The following is a 19,873-nucleotide window of genomic DNA, read 5'->3' on the forward strand; positions in this document are numbered from 1 at the left end:
AAGTGGCTTACGTTAAAATGAAATTGTTCTTAGGATTTGAAATCTTGCGAAAACCCTTTTTTGAGTTCTGAATTATCTCCACACATTATCTCTACACACAGGAGGTGTAGAGGGGTGAAGTGACTTGCCTACGCTAATACAGGTCTTTGATTTGAAGCCATACCTTTAACTATTCAGAGCACAAAGTCTTATTTGGGAAAACTTGTAACTGACTTGAATTCTCCAATATGGATTCCTTCCTTCCTTTTACTTCTTAATTTTCTATTAGAAGGTTTTTGTTGTTGTTGTTCTGTTGTTTTGTTTTGTTTTTAAGAGGAAGAGGGTGGAAGGGGCAGAGGAGGAGGGAGAATCACAAGCAGGCTCCATGCCCAGCACAGAACCCCATGTGGGGCTGCATCTCAAGACCCAGAGATTGTGACCTGAGTTGAAATCAAGAGTCAGATGCTCAACCGACTGAGCCTCCCAGGCGCCCCTCCTAGTCAGAAGTTCTGTATGCAAACGATTCTTCTTGCCAATTGTGGGACTTTTTTTTTCTCAGTTGCAGTCTGGGTACATAAAGCTGTAACTTCCAATATTAATCTTGGAAGTTGCTTGACTAGTAGCTTGATTAAGCTATTTAATATATCAAAGATGTAATTTACCTTATAATAACTTGTAAGAATGTGGCTATTTGAGTGAATTTGTTAAAGAAAATGCAGAAAATATTCAAATAGTTATTTAAAGTGTCTTACAAGAAGAGATCAGTAGCTTTCAGTATGACCTTCTCCTTCATTTTGAGGTAGGTTTTTCCTCCAGAACAGTTAAATAAATGTAAATGTGCCACTTTGATGGTGACACTGAATAGTCTAAAGCTTATCTTCTGTAAGGCTAATATCTATTTCTCTCTTTATATATACATCTATGTGTGTGTGTGTGTGTTTAAAGCATGTGTGTGTGTGTGTGTGTGTGTGTGTGTGTGTGTATAAACCAAGCAAAGTGAGTTATTAAGACCATAGACAAGTGGGGGGGGGTAGAATTTGTTCAGTTTAAATTGGTGGGAACAGGGCTGTGTACCATCTATGGTATAAGAAAACCTTAACAGAACTGGTGTCAGAAGTATATTTTGTATCCATTTCCTGTGGATTTTCACTTTACATAGGCTGAGATATTAAACACTCTGTTTCTTGGAACATAGAGGTAGTGTTCAAGTTTGGTCTTGTGAAACCACAAATTTCAGTATTAAAAATTTTAAGGAAATTGATTAATTCACTCAGCAAATACATATTGATCATCTGTTGTATACAAGGCCATACAAAGTGGTTCTGTTGAATATGTTTATCTTATGCGATCCTAGTCCCAAACCAGTCCTGGAATGAAAAGCATGAAGAGTGGTTGCAATAACTTCTGAAGGTTTTGAAAACTGTATTTAAAAACACTAGATATTAAATATCAGCACTGACTTCAATTTTTTCTAGTATTATGTTGTGCTAAATTGTGTCTTTGATTTGATTAGAGCAGCACTGACCAATAGAACTTTCTGTGATGATAGAAATGTTTTATGTCGGGACACCTGGGTGGCTCAGCTGTTGAGCGTCTGCCTTTGGCTCAGGACGTGATCCTGGGATCCAGGATCAAGTCCCACATCGGGCACCCCACAAGGAGCCTGCTTCTCCCGCTGCCTATGTCTTTGCCTCCCTCTCTCTGTGTCTATCATGAATAAATAAATAAATCTTAAGAAAAGTTCAAGTTTGTGCTGTCAAGGCACTTGAAATATGTCTTGTGCAACAGAGGGCCTGAATTTTTCATTTTATTTAGTTTAAAGAACAGTCAACCCTTGAACAATACAGGGGTTAGGGGTGCCAACCCCCTGCACAGTTGAAATTCTTGTATAATTTTTGACTTCCACAAAACTTAACTAATAGCCTACTATTGACCAGAAGTCTTACTAATAACATAAACAGTCAATTAACATGTATTTTGTATGTTTTCTGTACGTTATATGTATTGTATATCATATTTTTACAATAAAGTAAGCTTGAAAAAAAAGATTATTAAGGAAACTACAAGGAAGAGAAAGTACATTTACAGTGCTGTTCTGTATCAGAAAAATCCTTGTATAAGTTGGCCTGCACATTTAAACCCGTGATGTTCAAGGATCAATTGTAATTGCCACATGTGCTTAATCGCTACTATATTGGATAGGGGTGGGAATAGATGATCTAAGGGCCCTCCTTTATTAGCCTCATTTTAAATTTTATTTTTATTTTTTAAGTAAGCTCTAGGCCCAATGTGGGGCTTGAACTCATGACCCCAAGATCAAGAGTCACATACTCACCCCCCCCCACTGAGCCAGGCAGGTGCCCCTCACTAGTAGCATGATTTCTTTTAACGGATGGTAATAGCTTTTTTGGGGGGGGGGGAACAACATGTTCTTTCCCAAAAATTCCTAAAATACAGGTCAGTAAAATACTCCCTGGGTGTGTATCCTTCCAGAATTATTTTTTCTTGCATATATTTTTAGAAAATTGGATATCTGCTGTTTTTCCTATGAGATACAGTCTACCTCTGAAAGCATATGATCGTAATATTCTCACTGCTGTTGATATTTGATCAGGGTACAGGAAAATGGCAAAAGGTCAGGATGATCACGATCAGGATGTGCAGAGAAAGCATGCCTAGAGTGTGGCGGACTGGAGCCTCGCTGGAGGTCGAAGCAGGGACTTTGCCAATAATTCTGTTCTAGGGCTCTGAAAGAACGGTCCCAAGTTCACTGCAACAAGCAAGCTGTGAGGTGCTAAACTCAGCTTCTTACCTCAGTACGACTTCTAGTCTTGCCCTCTTTGGAGCTCAGCTTTAGAGATTGGCCTCTGCATCCTCTTAAAATCAAGGGGTAGTGGAAGGGGAGGTGGGCAGGGGTATGGCTGGGTGACAGGCACTGAGGGGGGTACTTGACGAGATGAACACTGGGTGTTATACTATATGTTGGCAAATCGAACTCCAATAAAAAATATACGTATAAAAACAATAAAGTCAGCCTGCAAAATCCCCTAAAAAAAAAAAAGATTTCCTCCTGTTTGTCTCTCTCAGGCAGGTCTTTCCCAACCCGCTTGTGATATGTTTTCCCACAGCTTTCTCTCCTCTTTTCCCAATACCACGCTGCAGTTCTTGCTGCTGCCTGGAGGGTTACAAAGTCCCTAGGGATATACAAATAAGAATAAAGTTCCTTCCTATTTCTCTATTCATCTTTACACCTAGACTCAAAAAAGGTAATTAGGGGGCCCCTGGATGGCTCACTGGGTTGAGCATCTGACTTTGGCTTGCATCATGATCTTGGGGTCCTGGGATCGAGCCCCGCATTGGGCTCCCCACTTGGCGGGGAGTTTACTTCTCTCCTCTAAACAAATAAAATCTTTAAAAAAACAAAAAAGAAAGGTAATTATACATATGAAACTAATGTAATGCTGTATGTTAATTATACTTGAATAAAAAACACCAGAAATCATAACTGCCATCTTAACACTTAAAAAAAAAAAAGGTAGACAAAATGGAAACACAGATGCTAAGAGGTAGGTAGTTGTAGACCCAGAGAGCTGTTTTGGGAATTTTATGTAGTTGATAATGACACTCTGAGTTAAGGACAATTTTTCCACCCAGGAGGGGAGGGAAGGTCCTCTGGTGGGGTAATTGATCCATGGATGCCATTTCTATGCAATTGCGCACTTACACCTGTATTCTAGCACGGTGGACTGTAGCATTTTTCCTAGATAAATCTTTATTAGCCTCCATTGGAAAGGTGGCTGTTTACATGAAAAAAGCCTCAGAAGAGATTTAAGCTAAAAACCTTGGGGGCAAACAGTATGAAGATTTGGACACCAGTGGAGCAACAGTGTCTTGCATGTTTGGAGTTTTCTTTTCTCTTTCTCTATCACCATAGTCTTTGGATCATGGTTTTTTTTTCCCCATGATTCCATACTTTTCTGTTCTCAGGTCTTTTTATTCCTTTCCTCTTTTCTTTCTTTCTTTCTTTCTTTCTTTCTTTCTTTCTTTCTTTCTTTCTTTTTTTTAGAAGAGGGTCTTTTGGAATTGGACTGTAATACCAAACTTCTACAGAAGGTGTCACTGTCTACTTTGGTATATGGTGCAGATCTTTTACTGTGATTCACTAGCCTGGAAAGCTTCAGGTTTTTTTTGTTTGGTTGGGTGTTTTGTTTTGTTTTGTTTTCTTTTTTTTTTTAATTTCTTTTTTTTAAATTTTTATTTATTTATTTATGATAGTCACAGAGAGAAAGAGGCAGAGACACAGGCAGAGGGAGAAGCAGGCTCCATGCATCGGGAGCCTGATGTGGGATTCGATCCCGGGTCTCCAGGATAGCGCCCTGGGCCAAAGGCAGGCGCCAAACCGCTGCGCCACCCAGGGATCCCTTGTTTTGTTTTCTTGATGTTAATTACTTCTCTGTGTTTGAAACTCTGGGTTTTATTTTTATTCATTTATTTTAAAGATTTTATTTATTTATTCATGAGAGACAGAGGCAGAGACACAGGCAAAGGGAGAAGCAGGCTCCATGCAGGGAGCCCGACACGGATTCGATCCCAGGTCTCCAGGATCACACCCTGGGCTGAAGATGGCGCTAAATGCTGAGCCACCAGGGCTGCCCGAAACTTTGGGTTTTAAGTTAGACTAAAGAGTGTCTGTAATTTCCTTAAGATGAGAAGTAATATGCTAGAATTTTTGCATATCAGAAGCCATACTTAGATCTGTTTAATTTGCAACACTAAGTAGTTTTGGCCCAGTTGTGTTTTTAAAAAATGATACTCCATAAAAAATGGACATGTATATAGAAGCATATGATGAGAATGGAAGTATATAAAAGTAAAAAGCCTTGTTATCCTCATTCTCAGTACTCAGAGGTATTTGATGTTATAAATTTGTTTAGAATGCTGAACAAAAATGGTTTCATAGGCAACACATTGTTCTACTACTTGGTGTTTTTAATTCCCATGGCTCATGTCAGTGTGTATAGATTTTCAGATTTTTTTAAAGAAGGATTTTATTCATTTTTTAAATTTTTATTTATTTATGATAGTCACAGAGAGAGAGAGAGAGGCAGAGACACAGGCAGAGGGAGAAGCAGGCTCCATGCACCGGGAGCCCGACATGGGATTCAATCCCGGGTCTCCAGGATCACGCCCTGGGCCAAAGGCAGGCGCCAAACCACTGCGCCACCCAGGGATCCCAGATTTTCAGATTTTTTTAATGACCTCATGGTATTACCTTGTGCAGATGAATTTAATTTAAATAGGTCCCTGTTAATAGACTTGGTTGTCTCCAGTTTTTCTTTTTTATAAATAGTTGATACACTGAACCTCCTTGTATGTACCTTTGCATATTGGTAAGTGTTTTTATGCACCAATTCCTGGAAGTGGAATTGCTGGAGCAAATGGCACATGGGCTTACAATTTTAATAGGTATTGCAGTATCATTTTCAGGAGAGGTTATGGTTATACCAGTTTATACTTTTACCAAGAGTACTTGTTTCCCTCACTTTTGTCAACATTTATCATCAGGCTTGAGTTTTTGCCAGTGTGAATGGGTAAATGGTAGAAGCTCATTGTTTTAGTGTTTCTCAGATTGATAGCATTTTATATGTTAGGCCTTCTCTTCTGTGAATTGCCTATTTGTGTTCGTTCTTCATTTTCCTATTGGATTCTTAGTCTTGGAACCCAATATAATAGGAATATTTGTTACAGATCTTTTCTTTCAGTTTGGGGTTCATGATATGCCTAGGTTTTTACCCTTTCAAAGAATGTGAAAATATTTATTCTACATTTTCTTCCAGCCTGCTTATGGCTTTATTTTTTACATTTAGATTTTAATCCATCTGGAATTTACTTTTGTATATGCTGTGAGTTGTAGGGATCATACTTTATTTTTTTTTCCCAAAATGGTTAACTACTTCATTGAATAATTTGTCTTTTCCTTACTGATTTAAAATACCATCCTTATCATATAGTAAATCCTCATATTTTCGAGTGTTTCTGGGCTGTATTCTGTTCCTTGGTCTCTTTGTCTATTCCTGTGCTGGCACAACATTGTTAGAATTACTGTAGCTTTGGGCAGCCTGGGTGGCTCAGTGGTTTAGCGCCGCCTTCGGCCCGGGGTATGATCCTGGAGTCCCAGGATCAAGTCCCACATTGGGCTCCCTGCATGGAGCCTGCTTCTCCCTTTGCCTGTGTCTCTGCCTCTCTCTCTCTCTGTATCTCTCATGAATAAATAAAATCTAAAAAATAAAAAGAATTACTGTAACTTTGGTATGGTTTGCTCTCTGGTAGGGGAAGTCTCAGCTCTTTTGTTCACCTGCTCTTTGGCTCCAGTACAAATTATGGTCATTATCACCACCAACTACAGTAGGTATGGATGGTTTCCCTTTGAAACTCCTGTAAGGATTTCTGCTGGAGTCTATGATAACAGAAAACTGGGAACCTAAGAGGTATGCCTGAAAAGACTAATCAGACCTGGTTTTCCAGACTGTTCTGAAGACAACTTGGGCCTGGGCTAGAGTTTCGAGGACAGTATTTTTGGGGTTGAGTAAGATACAGACCAGAACATACAACTTGCTTGATTCATGGGATTGGTCTAGGGCCAGAACCAGACATCTGTCGTGCTAATAACTTTCTTCATGGTTAGGAAATCACCATGACCGAAGATGGGTGGCTGCTGATACTGCCCATTCAAAATTGTGTGTGCCCTATTTTGAAGACTCTTAAGAGCATCAGTAATGGCCAATTAGAACTTTGAAATTTTTACTAATCTCTTTACTAACTTTACTAAAAGTTACCTTAGTCGTTCATTTCTTGAAACATAATTCTTACAATTTGTATCATTTAGAATATCCTAAATGCTATGACATTTGATAACTAATTTCTTAAATCTTCTAGTTCCCTTTCGATAATTTGAAATGTGTGTACATACACAAAAGGATATACGTATATATTTATATCTTTTTTTTTTTAACTAGAATGACCAGTCAACAGGGGACATAAAAGTAATTGGTGGAGATGATCTCTCAACTTTAACTGGAAAGGTATGTGTCTTGAGAGGGAAGAAAAGAGTTCTCTTGACTTCATGCCAGGAGTCAATTAGTAACACTGTGCTTTATCACTAAGAGGCAGTTTACACAGTTAGTTATGCACTTAAACAAGGCTATTTAACCCTTGGAAGCGATCTAAGTTAGCTGTCTTTCCCTAGGTCATATAGCAAAGAGGCAGCAGAATCCAACATTAAACTTAAAGTCTGGATTGCAAAGGACTCCTGTCTTCCTCTGTGGTGATCTAACTGGGAATTCTTCTTTGAAAGTAAAAATATGGGATCCCTGGGTGGCGCAGCGGTTTGGCGCCTGCCTTTGGCCCAGGGTGCGATCCTGGAGACCCGGGATCGAATCCCACGTCGGGCTCCCGGTGCACGGAGCCTGCTTCTCCCTCTGCCTATGTCTCTGCTTCTCTCTCTCTCTCTCTCTCTCTCTCTCTCTCTCTCTCTCTCTCTCACTATCATAAATAAATAAGTAAAAATGAAAGTATATATATATATATATATATATATATATATGTATGTATTTTGGAGAAAAGACTGTCTTTTTTAAAAATAGACTCACAAAGCAAAACATGCAGTGTATGTAGTATCATGTAGTAGCTGTGAAAGTGTAGGTTCTAGAGATAGGCAGCTTTTTTTTCCTTAAGTAAACTTTACACCCAACGTGGGGCTCAAACTCACGACCCCAAGATCAAGAGTTGCATGCCTTACCAACTAAGCCAGCCAGGTACCCCAAGATGGGTAGCTCTGATTCAAAGCCGGGTTCAGTACCTTTTCTGTGTGACCTTGGGCAGATTATTATTTAACCTATTTGTCTCTTATATGTAAGATGGGGACGATAATGGCAGCCAACTCACAGTTAAGAGCATTCAGTGAGATAATGCATATAGACGTCTTAACAGCAGCTTCTGGTAGTTCCGAATACTTAGTGAATTCAAACATACTACTATTTTAAGAAATCTCAAAAAGAGTTTTTTAAATACATCAAGATTTTGCCAGTATAGGCAATTGGCAGAAATAATAGAGGTATTAAGATATTTGAGTATGATTCTTCTGATGCATTGAAATGATTTTCAAGTACAATGACAAATGATAGGGTGCTATGTTTTTTCCAGCTGCCAGTTAGTTTTTCACTTGTAAACACTGCCAAATATAAAGGCATAATCTCATACAAGTTTCATAACAGTCTCATGAGGTAGATACCGTTACCCCTATTTTAACCCCTATTTTACAGATCAGGAAGCTAAGACTCAGCAGATTTGAAGGGCTTGCCCAAAGTCACACTGCCAGCAAGTGGTAGAGCTTGAATTTAAATGCAGGTCTTTCTGACCTCAAAGCACTTTTCTTCCTCTGGCTTTTAGATTTTAATATTTACAGCTTACTTGACTGAGTATCTGTTAGGAAACTTTAGCCTACAGCAGTTGTATCAAATCCTCTGATCCCATGTCAGGGTTTTGCCAAACTAATCTTGTCCTCCTCAACATCTTTTGAAAACTTCAAAAGAGAAATTATAATCTGTCGACTCTTTCCCCTTCCTGCCCATCCTATAGACCACTGCCAGACCTATTCTTTCCTTTCAGCACACTTCGCCCATATTTAGAAGTCATTTGAAGCCCTTACTCTTATAACCAGTGTTTAGTGTTGGAAGGGGCCTAGCCTTCAAAGCCTCCTGGGATTCCATTTGACCTTGCCTTTCCCACCCAGTGGCTCTATCCTATTACGTGGCTTTTTGATCTTAAAAGGTCTCTTTCTAAAATAATTTTCTTTTCATGATAATCACAGTAGAGCACGTTTATTGTAGAAAAAAATCAAGACATCTCAGGTGAAGTTATTTCTTGGTGGTGAGATTGTGGGGTTATTTAGACTTTCTATTTCAGTTTACCTTTTTGGGACACTGTGTACAGATACATAGGTATATAAATATTTTCTCCTTTTCCAGTTAGTGGTTGAGTATATGGGCTTTGGACCCTGAAAACACCTCTTTACCACTTGGCTAGTTTTATGACTTAAGGCAAATCACTTGACCTTTGAGCCTCATTCTTTTCACTTATGAAGTAAGGATGTAGCTATTTGACATAAAATAAGCTCTCAATAATGGTAGGAATTCTCATTCGTTATTTTTATTTTTATAAATTTATTTTTTATTGGTGTTCAATTTGCCAACATATAGAATAACACCCAGTGCTCATCCCATCAAGTGCCCCCCTCAGTGCCCCTCACCCAGTCACCCCCCCCCCCGCCCACCTTCCCTTCCACCACCTCTAGTTCGTTTCCCAGAGTTAGGAGTCTCTCATGTTCTGTCTCCCTCCCTGATATTTCCCACTCATTTTTTCTCCTTTTCCCTTTATTCCCTTTCACTATTTTTTATATTCCCCAAATGTCATTCGTTATTTTTAAAACAGTATTGAGATCATACTCCAGATGCTACAATTTTGTATCAGATAAATATGTAATCTCTCTGTATTGTGCTTGATTTGTACAAACTCTCTCATATTATTAGAATTCTATGATTATGATATAATCAAGATCGTGCAGCTACTTAGTATTAGAGTTAAGACTAGAATCCAGTTTCTCTGTTTCATAATTCAGTGCTGTTTTCAAACTATAACTCTATCCCATGGTACACATTGCTGCAGCAGTGAGCCACAGTTAGGATGAGAGAATGTTATTCTTCAAATGTGCTAGCTAGGGTAGAGAAAATGTAGGAGAAATAATCACATAGTAGGTGGTGAAACAATTATTGGTCCATCAATTGATTATATTCAGTTTTACTAAAGATTGAGGTTGCAGTATCTTGAAAAGACACAAAGTAGTTGTGATATGAGGAAAAGTGATAATAAACACTATAATAATATTATGTATATTGTAAAATAATAGCAAAAGTATTTCTCAGCCAGAGTGAGGTTTAAGAGTCTAATATTTCTCTCTTGCAAACCTGTGGATCTTGTGCACCCTACCTTGGTAGCCACTGTCTTAGAAGAATATGTAGAAGGTTAAAGTTTTGATGCAATAAGTATGTGACCAAGAAATAAGAACTACAAATATGGGATCCCTGGGTGGCACAGCGGTTTAGCGCCCGCCTTTGGCCCAGGGCACGATCCTGGGGACCCGGGATCGAATCCCACGTCGGGCTCCCGGTGCATGGAGCCTGCTTCTCCCTCTGCTTGTATCTCTGCCTCTCTCTCTCTATCTGTGTGACTGTCATAAATAAATAAAAATTAAAAAAAAAAAGAACTACAAATACACAACATAGCATGGATCTTTCTTGTTACAGTGATTATAACCAGTATGTGAAATGTTACCTCGTTCCTATAAGAAATGTGAAATGTTACCTTGTTCCTATGACTATAAGAAATGTGAAATGTTACCTCATTCCTATAAGAACAGATAAGGACTCTTCTTTACCTTGGAGGTAATTGTTAGATGGTTTTTCCTGTAAGGGCTCTTCCAGCTATAAAATTCTGAGAGGTAGAAATTGGGATGAGGGTTTATGGTGGAAGGAACCATTGGTACCTTTCTTTAGTTGAGTCCAAGAATATGAACACATCCAGAAAATACAGATCAGTTTCAGCCTAATGAGAAAATGGGTTTTGAATTGGAGTCTGTATGGTCAATTAAGTGCATGATTTTTCAGTTATAGTACAAATCATCATACTTATAATGTTAGAATTGAAAGATACATACTAGTTCAAGTCCCTTATTTTACACATGGTAAACTGAGGCCCAGAGAAACTTCATGATTTGCCTAAGATTAGACTTCTGTTTAAAGTAATGAGAATTTGAAAAATGAACATATACGTCAAATTTTATTTTTAAAAGTTATATTACAGTGAAGATTTCATATTAAAGAGTTCCAAATTCTAGCAGATAGCCTGTTGTTTAAATCCGGGTTTGATATAGGAAACTATCTTAAAAACAAGAATTTGCATAATGAGTTTGTTAGGATGTGATTTGAGTTATAATTGGAAACACTGTCTGATTCATTGCACTGATTTTCATTTCTTTTTCTTCTAGAATGTCTTGATTGTTGAGGTAAGTTCTACATGCTTTTAATATGCTGTTTATGATTTTCTAACTTAGTATGCACAGTCCTAAAGGTAGTCCAGGGAAAGAAATTCCTCTTCATCAATTTTAATGGTGGGCTTGTGTTATAAGGGAGTGAGATTTTTTTTTGTAAGAAATACTTGGTAATTTCTCTTTATTGGATAATTTATTGGTAATTTGTTGGTATATTTCTTACTCCTCTCTTTTGTGCTTGAAAGTTTTTTCTTTCTTTAAAGTTGATATATATCATTCCCATGCATGTTTTTTAATACTTCTATTGCATGTATATATCCATATGCAAAACATATTTTGTGACTTAATAATTTACATAGTGCTGCACTATACATATTCTCTCTTCCATCTTGTTATTTTCACTCACAGTAAGTTCTGAGGTTATTCATGTTGAGACGTATGTAGTTGGCTTAAAATGCAAAATAGCATTGCAGTATACAAGTCCACCAATTTATTGCCCTATGAATAGGGCAAGTCTTCCATTTTTCATACTATAACAGGTCTGCTGAGAGCATCCTTTTGCAGTACTCGGCCTGCACTTGTGTGAGTTCCTTCTATATACAGGCTTGACTGGATTGTAGAGTTGGTACATTTTCAATTTTGCTGTTATTTGCCAAGTTACTCAACAGAGTGGTTGTATGCTTTATACTCTTACCAGTGGAGTGAGTTCTCATTCTTTATGTAAAATGTTTAAGGCTTAAGAGCACCAATAACCCTTAATTCATTTTTGTTGTTATAAATAGAAACTTAAGCTTATGGATCAAAAACTAAACAGGTGATACTGTTTTCAAGGATTCATGTACATAAATATCCCTGAGAACTGGTTGCTTGGTTGTTGTTGCTGTTGTTGTTTTAAGTAGGCTCCACAGCCAGTGTGAGCCCATTGCAGGGCTTGAACTCTCAGCTCTGAGCTGAGATCAAGAGTTGGATGCTGGGCAGCCCTGGTGGCGCAGCAGTTTAGCGCCGCCTGCAGCCCGGGGTATGATCCTAGAGACCCGGCATCAAGTCCCACGTCAGGCTCCCTGCATGGAGCCTGCTTCTCCCTCTGCCTGTGTCTCTGCCTGTGTCTCTCTCTCTGAATAAATAAATAAAAAATCTTAAAAAAAAGAGTTGGATGCTTAATGGACTGAGCCACCCAGGCACCCCTGGTTGCTTGTTTTTAAATGTAGATTCATTGGATCCCCAGGTGGCTCAGCGGTTTAGCGCCGCCTTCGGCCCAGGTCGTGATCCTGGAGACCCAGGATCGAGTCCCACGTCAGGCTCCCTGCATGGAGCCTGCTTCTCCCTTTGCCTGTGTCTCTGCCTCTCTCTCTGTCTCTGTGTCTCTCATGAATAAATAAATAAAATCTTTAAAAAAAAATAAATGTAGATTCATTAATTCCACTTCAGATCAATTTTGTTTAAGGTAATGCCACCAAACAAATGACCACAAACTTAGCAGCTGAAAATACTACATGTTTAGTGTCTAGGCTTTCACATATCAGGAGCCTGAGTGCAGGTTACCTGGATCTTCTGCTCAGAGTCTCATCAGGTTGAAGTAAGGCTGGAGCTCCTTTCTTACCCAGAGCTCATGATCCTCTTCCAAGTTCATTTAGGTCATTGGCAGAACTTAGTCATTGTGCTTATAGGACCAAGGGCCCCATTTTCTTGCTGGCTGCTCTCCAGGAGTCACTCCCAGCTCCTGAAGCCAACCTCATGTCCTTGCACGTGGCCTTCTCACGTGGTAGCTGACTTCAAAACCAGTGGGAAATCCTCTGTCCAGTATGCTAGAGTTACCTCATATAATATAACTAATCACAGGAGTGACTGTCCCATTACTTTCTCAGGTTGTGCTCACCGTGGGGGTAGAGAGTTATTATGGGTGTGTACACTAGGGGACGAGAGTCTGAGGGCCACTGGAATTCCAGCCACCACAGCCCAGGAATCTACCTTTTTCAGAAGTCTCCAGCCCTGATGTTTCTGATGACTCACAGACCCCTCTTTGTGAAGCACCGCTTTATACCATCTGTGGAATATTTTCATTGAAGAACATTAGGGTTATGGTTTAAGAAGTATTTTCCCAGTTAGGTTTGTTTTGAATAATGTCCTACTTTTGACTAAATAGCTAAGATTCATTTTCATATACAGTCATTTTATATAGTAACACCTTATTAATTTGGATGCTTTCAAGATGGTATAAAGCAGTGTTTCTCAGAGTGTGGTCTATTAACCATCAGCATCCGGGAGGGGGCTACACTGAAAAAAATAGCATTATTCTATTTGCAAATGGGATTTTAGTATTTTGTGTTTATATGACTCCATTTTATTTGCTATTTAAATGTCTTGTTTTTTCTTAAAAGGATATAATTGACACTGGGAAAACAATGCAGACTTTGCTTTCCTTGGTCAAGGAGCATAATCCAAAGATGGTCAAGGTTGCAAGGTATGTATATGACATTTTAACAGGATATTTTCTTCATTTGAAACAGGATTAAGTAATTGTTTCTTTGTAAGTGTAAATGTTCTCAGCTTGTTTCATCTTCAAAAAGTAACGTGATCTCAAATTTAAGACTCCATAAATGTCCTTTGTAAATGATCTTGTCATGTGTTAACGAAGCCCTCCATTGCAGTCATCTCTTTAATACTGTTAACATTTGGTTTCCAGCATGCTAATAATGATGTCAACTTGTCCTGAGTAGCATAGCAGAAGATTCGGGACTTTTCTTGAAGAATTGAGACCAAGGATCCCAAATTGGGGTTAATAGGTAGTAGGAAGGGGGTGGGTTCTGAGGATCCGGAGCTCCTGCAGTTGAATGATGTCGTGTCGACATATGTCATCCTCACCTCCAGGCCCTGCATGTGCTGTTTGGCTTTTGCTTTATTAGTTCTACCTTTGTTTCTAATTTAATTATAATTATACATAATTATAATTGTAGCTTTAATCCCTAACAACTCTGAGGTAGAACTTTTACTCCCATTTTACGCATTAGGATAGCAAGGCATAGGGAATTGTCCAAAGACACAGTGCCGAGCACTCTGTTGGGGTGAGATTTGAACCAGGGCAATGTGGCTTACGGTTCATGCTTTCACACCTTAAGATTTTGGTAGGGTAACACCTAGGGTGGTTTTTTAGACTTTGGCAATTTTATCTTTTCTTTTTAAATCTTTGGCCACTCTAATTTTGGGATGGGGTCAGATAGTAATCGAATTTTTTTCCTAAATGGTTATCTAGGTTTTGATAAACCCCTTTTAAAGGGTCAAAGTATCAAATATTGAGCATCTCTGAATCAGAGTGAGCCTTCTGATGAATCATATGTCAGCAGTTAGTCCTTTGGGGCTTTCCTGATAGCTGATGCCTGTGTGTGTCCCTTTTAGTGGGTTTGGGACAAGTGTGACGGGAGAGTATCTATCAGTGATGCATTCTAAGGCACTGAGTAGCTTCCTCTGAACCAATCAGTGTACTTGCTTATTTCTCTACATGCCCTTTAGGATTTTCAGTGTCACCCTACTGTGGCAAAGGGTGGTCTGTAACCTTTTTCCTAGGGTATGGTGTGGAATTGAGATAGACTGCCTCATGAAAGATTTTGTGTGGCAAGGTGTAGAGTGCTCAGAGAGTACTTAAGTCATTTCTTAGTGATAGAGTTGGCTAAGTCGGTGTTTCTTAACCTTTTTTCCTTAATCCCTCCCTCACCATTAGATTTTAATATCACAGATATATATCTGTTTATGGTTTGTGTGTATCTGTGCTTGATACATAAAGAGAGTAAGCATGGCAGCTTATTCTGAGTAAGCTTAGTCTTTTTATTCAGTGCAGGTTTAAGAATGACTAGATAAAAAATGACTAGACAAGCATTTTATTTATTTTTTATTTTTATTTATTTTAAAAAATATTTTATTTATTTTTTAAAAGATTTTATTTATTTATGCATGAGAGACACAGAAAGAGAGGCAGAGACACAGGCAGAGGGAGGAGAAGCAGGCTCCATGCAAGAAGCCTGATGTGGGACCCGATCCCAGGAATCTGGGATCAGGCCCTGAGCCGAAGGCAGACACTCAACCGCTGAGCCACCCAGGCATCCCAATTTTATTTATTTTTTTAATATTTTATTTATTTATTTGACAGCTAGAAAGTGCACAAGCAGGGGGAGCGGCAGGCAGAGGGAAAAGGAGAAGTAGACTCCCTGCTGAGCAGGAAGCCCAATTTGGGGCTCAATCACAGGACCACAGGATTATGACCTGAGCTGAAGGCAGATGCTTAACCCACTGAGCCACCCAGGTGCCCCTAGATAAGCATTTTAAATTAAAGAGTTCAATTAAAAATTTAAAGACTATTAACTGATAGAAATGTCAAATGGAATGGCTGCTTTGGCAAACGGTTTGTCAGTTTTGTGAGAAACTAAACATGTAGCTGCCATACAACTCCAGCACTTGCATTTATCCCAGAGAAATGAAAACTTAGGTCCTCACAGAAATTCATATATGAAAGCTCATGGCAGCTTCATTTGTAATAGCCCCAAACTGAAAACAACCAAAATGCCCTTCAGTGGGTGAATGGCTAAACACACTGCAGTATACCCTTCCATGGAATCCTACTCAGCAGTACGAAGGAACACCTTATGGATCCACCCAACAACCTCGATGAGTCTCAAGGGAGTTGTGCTGATAAAAGCCAGTCTCGAGGGACGCCTGGGTGGCTTAGTTGCTTAAGTGTCCAACCCTTGATCTTAGCTCAGGTCTTGATCTTTGGGTTGTGTGGAGCCTACTTAAAAAAAAAAAAGCCAATCTCAAAAGGTTACCTACTATATGATTCCATTTATGCAACCTTCTTAAAGTGACAAAATGATAGAAATGGAGAACAGATTAGTGGTTGCCAGGGGTGAGGGAAGTGATAGGGATGTGTGACTATAAATAAAGAGGTTGCGAAAGAGAACCTTGTGTGATGGAAAGTCCTGTTATCTTGAGTGTAGTGGTGGTTACAGTGGTGGTTACATGAATCCACATGTGTGATGAAATTGCACAGGAGTACACACACACACACACACACACACAGAAATATATGTGGGTAAGACTGGTGGACTCTTGATAAAGTCAGTTCCCCAAAGTCCCTGTCTTGGTTGTGGTAATATACCAGTATGGGGGATCCCTGGGTGGCTCAGCGGTTTGGCGCTTGCCTTCGGCCTAGGGCATGGTCCTGGAGTCCCGGGATCGGGTCCCGCGTCGGGATCCCTGCATGGAGCCTGCTTCTCCCTCTGTGTCTCTGCCCCACCCCTCTGTGTGTGTGTGTGTATATCATGAATAAATAAATAAATCTTAAAAAAAATCTACCAGTATGTGAGCTGGTAGTATTGGAGGAAATTGGGCAAAGGGCACATGGGACCTCCCTATGCATTTTTCATGATGTCCTGGGAATCTATAATCATTTCAAAGTGAAAAATTCAAGTAAGCTATTAACATTGGACTTTATATCTGCTTAGTAACTTCTAATAAAGGCATAGCTCGTTTTATTGTGCTTTGCTTAATTGCACTTTGCAGATATTGTGTTTTTTACAGATTGTAGCAACCCGGCATTGAGCGAGTCTGTAGGCGCCATTTTTCCAACAGCATTTGCTCACTTCATGTCTCTGTAACATTTAGATAATTCTTGGAATATTTCAAACTTTTTCACTATTATTATATTTGCTGTGGTGATCTGTAATCAGTGATTATGACTCCTGAAAGCTCAGAGGTGGTGATTAGCATTTTTTAGCAATAAAATGTTTTTAAATTAAGATATCTACATTTTTTAGACATAATGCTATTGCACACTTAGTAGACTGCAGTATAGTGTAAACAACTTTTTTTGCACTGGGAGAACAAAAAATTCATTTGACTTGCTTTATTGTGATACTTGTTTTATTGTGGTGGTCTGAAACCAAACCGGCAAGATCTCTGAGGTATTCCTGTATAGTTTATTTACTTAAACAAATTGTAAAAAAAAAAACAAAACAAAACAAAAGGAAACCTATGTCTGTGTCCCATTCCCAGCAATTCTCATGTAATTGGTCAGCAGTGTGGCCCTGGGTATCTGAGTTTTGTTTTGTTAAAGTTGCCAGGTGATTCTGATGTGTAGCTAAGGTTGAAAATCACTTTATGTCCTTTCCAGCTTTTTTTTTTTTAAGATTTTATTTATTAGAGAGAGCAGAACGAGAGAGTGAGCACGAGCAGTGGGGAAGGGGTGGCCAGGGGCAGAGGCAGAGGGAGAAGCAAGTTCTCCCCACTGAGCAGTTAGCCAGATGAAGGTAGAGGAGGGGGCTCCGAGGGGGCTCAATCCCAGGACTCTGGGATCAACACCTGAGTCAAAGGCAGACGCTTAACCCACTGAGCCACCCAGACACCCCTGTCCTTTCCAGCTCTTTAAATATATTTATCTAAGAAAGTATTAAATCCTAAGTTTTAGTGGGACTGCCCTTAACATATGCAAAGGCTATCAAAACAGTGTCAATAGCTTTTCTTAATGGCTGAAAAATCTCAACAGGTGGTACACACTTGGGTCACAAAACTAGCTTATGTTAGAGGTGGCTTATCCCTACTGTAGTTTTTGCTCTCAAAAATAAATACTAGCTCTTCCAGCATGCTACTTATTTTTTAGCCTAAAGATCTCTATAAGCCACGTATTAAAAGTCTGAAAAGGTGATGCTCACATCTCCTGCACCCATTTGCAGTTTTAGGATTGGATTTCCAGGGATTCTGAAACTGCTCATTGGTACTCCCCATCCATTCATCCTTCAATTCACTGCCCCTCAGTGGGTGCATGAGTAGTCAGGGTGTAGCTCTCAGAACAGCCTATCGTGTTCTGGGTGAGGATCAGTCAAGGGCCTCCTCTGTGGTGTGAACCTACTGCTGCCTCTGCCCAGTGATCCCTGTGGTCTGGCTCCCCGTGTCATAGTCTTTCTTTGGGTGTGTGGAAACCAACCATAGTATTCATGCAGATAAAACCATGTTCTAGAGCATTAATGTTCTCTTTCATAATGCCCTGTCATAGCTCCGTATGTCACATGTTACACTTTGTAATTAACAGCTTGCTGGTGAAAAGGACCCCTCGAAGTGTTGGCTATAAACCCGACTGTAAGTGAATTACTTTTCTGTCAATCATTTAACCATCTTTAACCCAAACAAGTTTCATATGAAATGGCTTAGAGTTACTTTAGAGAGTATTTGTAGAGAAGGCACGTTTGTAAGCATTAGATTTGAAAATGATGTTTTCTGTATCTAAATGATGACTTATGATTCTTTTTAGTTGTTGGATTTGAAATTCCAGACAAGTTTGTTGTAGGATATGCCCTTGACTATAATGAATACTTCAGGGATTTGAATGTAAGTAATGCTTCTTTTTCTCACTCTCATTTTTCAGAACCCATATAAAAATTTACGAAAGAGAAGAATTGTTTTCTCTTTCCAGCACCTCATAATTTGAACAGACTGGTGGTTCCCATTAGACACATAAAGCTGTAGTCAAGTACACACGTCCTTAGAGCTGGAAGTTGGCCAGGCTGGAGTGACACTTCTTGCTGGCTGCAACAGTTGAACAGCTTTAATATACAATAACTGTCCCATTATTATTTCCGATGATAGATGTGGTCATAAGTAAGAAATAAATGAACTGGTTTGAGGCTTTTCACTCATTCTCCTTCAAACACCTGCCTCTGCTGTGTAGGCATGAAGCCTGAGAGTGCTTTTGGGCACCCAGGCAAGGAAGGTTAGGAAGACCACAGCAACCTCTGTTCAGGAAAGACCCTGCAGCACCATACAGTTCACGCAAGCCATGCAGACTGCTTTTCTTGCCTTTCATTTCAGAATATGCTTTTCTAATGCAAATTTCTGGATTTTTATTTTATAGCATGTTTGTGTCATTAGTGAAACTGGAAAAGCAAAATACAAAGCCTAAGATGAGAGTTCGAGTTGAGTTTGGAAGCATCTGGAGTCCCATTGAATTCATACCATCGGTAGAATGTTCTAGTTCTGTGGCCAGCTGCTTAGAGCTTTATTGCATGTATTCTCTCAAGAATTTTATCCGTTTTGTATTTTAGAAATGTCAGTTGCTGCATTCCTGAAGTCTTTATTTGCAATATGAGCTTATAGACTATCCATTCCCTTTGGGTGGATTGTTGTTTGACTTGTGAATGAAAAAAATCTCTTAAACCACACCACTATCGAATGAAAATATTGAAATTGTATCTGTAAGAAACATTTAAAGAGGAGATATATTAGTTTTTTAATTGGTATTTTAATTTTTATATATTCAGGAAAGAACAGAAGTGATTGAATATTGTTAATTATACCACTGTGTGTTTAGAAGAGTAAGGAGCAGTCAGTTTTCATATCAACGACAGCATTTAAAGTATTGTTCTGTTGAATAAAACATATGACCTGGAATTATTTTACTGTTTCAGTAGTATTACCTGTATTTTCTCACTTGTTTGGATGATTTCCGGTGAATCTGTGTCAACAGTTCCTTTTAAATACAAATCAATAAATTCCAAAAAACTTTACCATATTTTGAATTCTTCAGTGTAAAAATCCTTACAATAAAGGCTGTCTCTTTAAAAGAAACTATGCATACCTATCATTTCTCTACAAATTAACCTAGTGTCGTGTTCCATCGGTCACCTTTTCCTTGTCTGTTAAGTTTTAGCAGCTATTTTAATTGTAACCTTTATGAGCACAGCAAATAGTGATTATCTGGTAGAATGGGTTGGTGGAGCTAGTGAAGCTCTTTTTTTTTAGATTATTTAT

The 19,873-nt window shown here is 39.0% G+C and overlaps 1 protein-coding gene across 2 annotated transcripts in view; it reads left to right on the forward strand.

Moving 5' to 3' along the window:
• Positions 1-19,629, forward strand: part of HPRT1 (hypoxanthine phosphoribosyltransferase 1) — a 40,132-nt gene extending 20,503 nt beyond the window's left edge. For both annotated transcript variants that reach the window (XM_055338348.1, XM_055338347.1), the window contains 6 exons: positions 6,996-7,061; positions 11,081-11,098; positions 13,462-13,544; positions 18,159-18,205; positions 18,378-18,454; positions 18,978-19,629. In XM_055338348.1, coding sequence (XP_055194323.1) covers positions 6,996-7,061; positions 11,081-11,098; positions 13,462-13,544; positions 18,159-18,205; positions 18,378-18,454; positions 18,978-19,025 — 339 coding nt within the window. In that variant the 3' untranslated portion in view covers positions 19,026-19,629. The remainder of the gene's footprint in view (positions 1-6,995; positions 7,062-11,080; positions 11,099-13,461; positions 13,545-18,158; positions 18,206-18,377; positions 18,455-18,977) is intronic.
• Positions 19,630-19,873: the final 244 nt, after the last annotated feature.

This window comes from Nyctereutes procyonoides, unplaced genomic scaffold (assembly GCF_905146905.1).
Source record: "Nyctereutes procyonoides isolate TBG_1078 unplaced genomic scaffold, NYPRO_anot_genome, whole genome shotgun sequence".
Classification (NCBI taxonomy): Eukaryota; Metazoa; Chordata; class Mammalia; order Carnivora; family Canidae; genus Nyctereutes; species Nyctereutes procyonoides.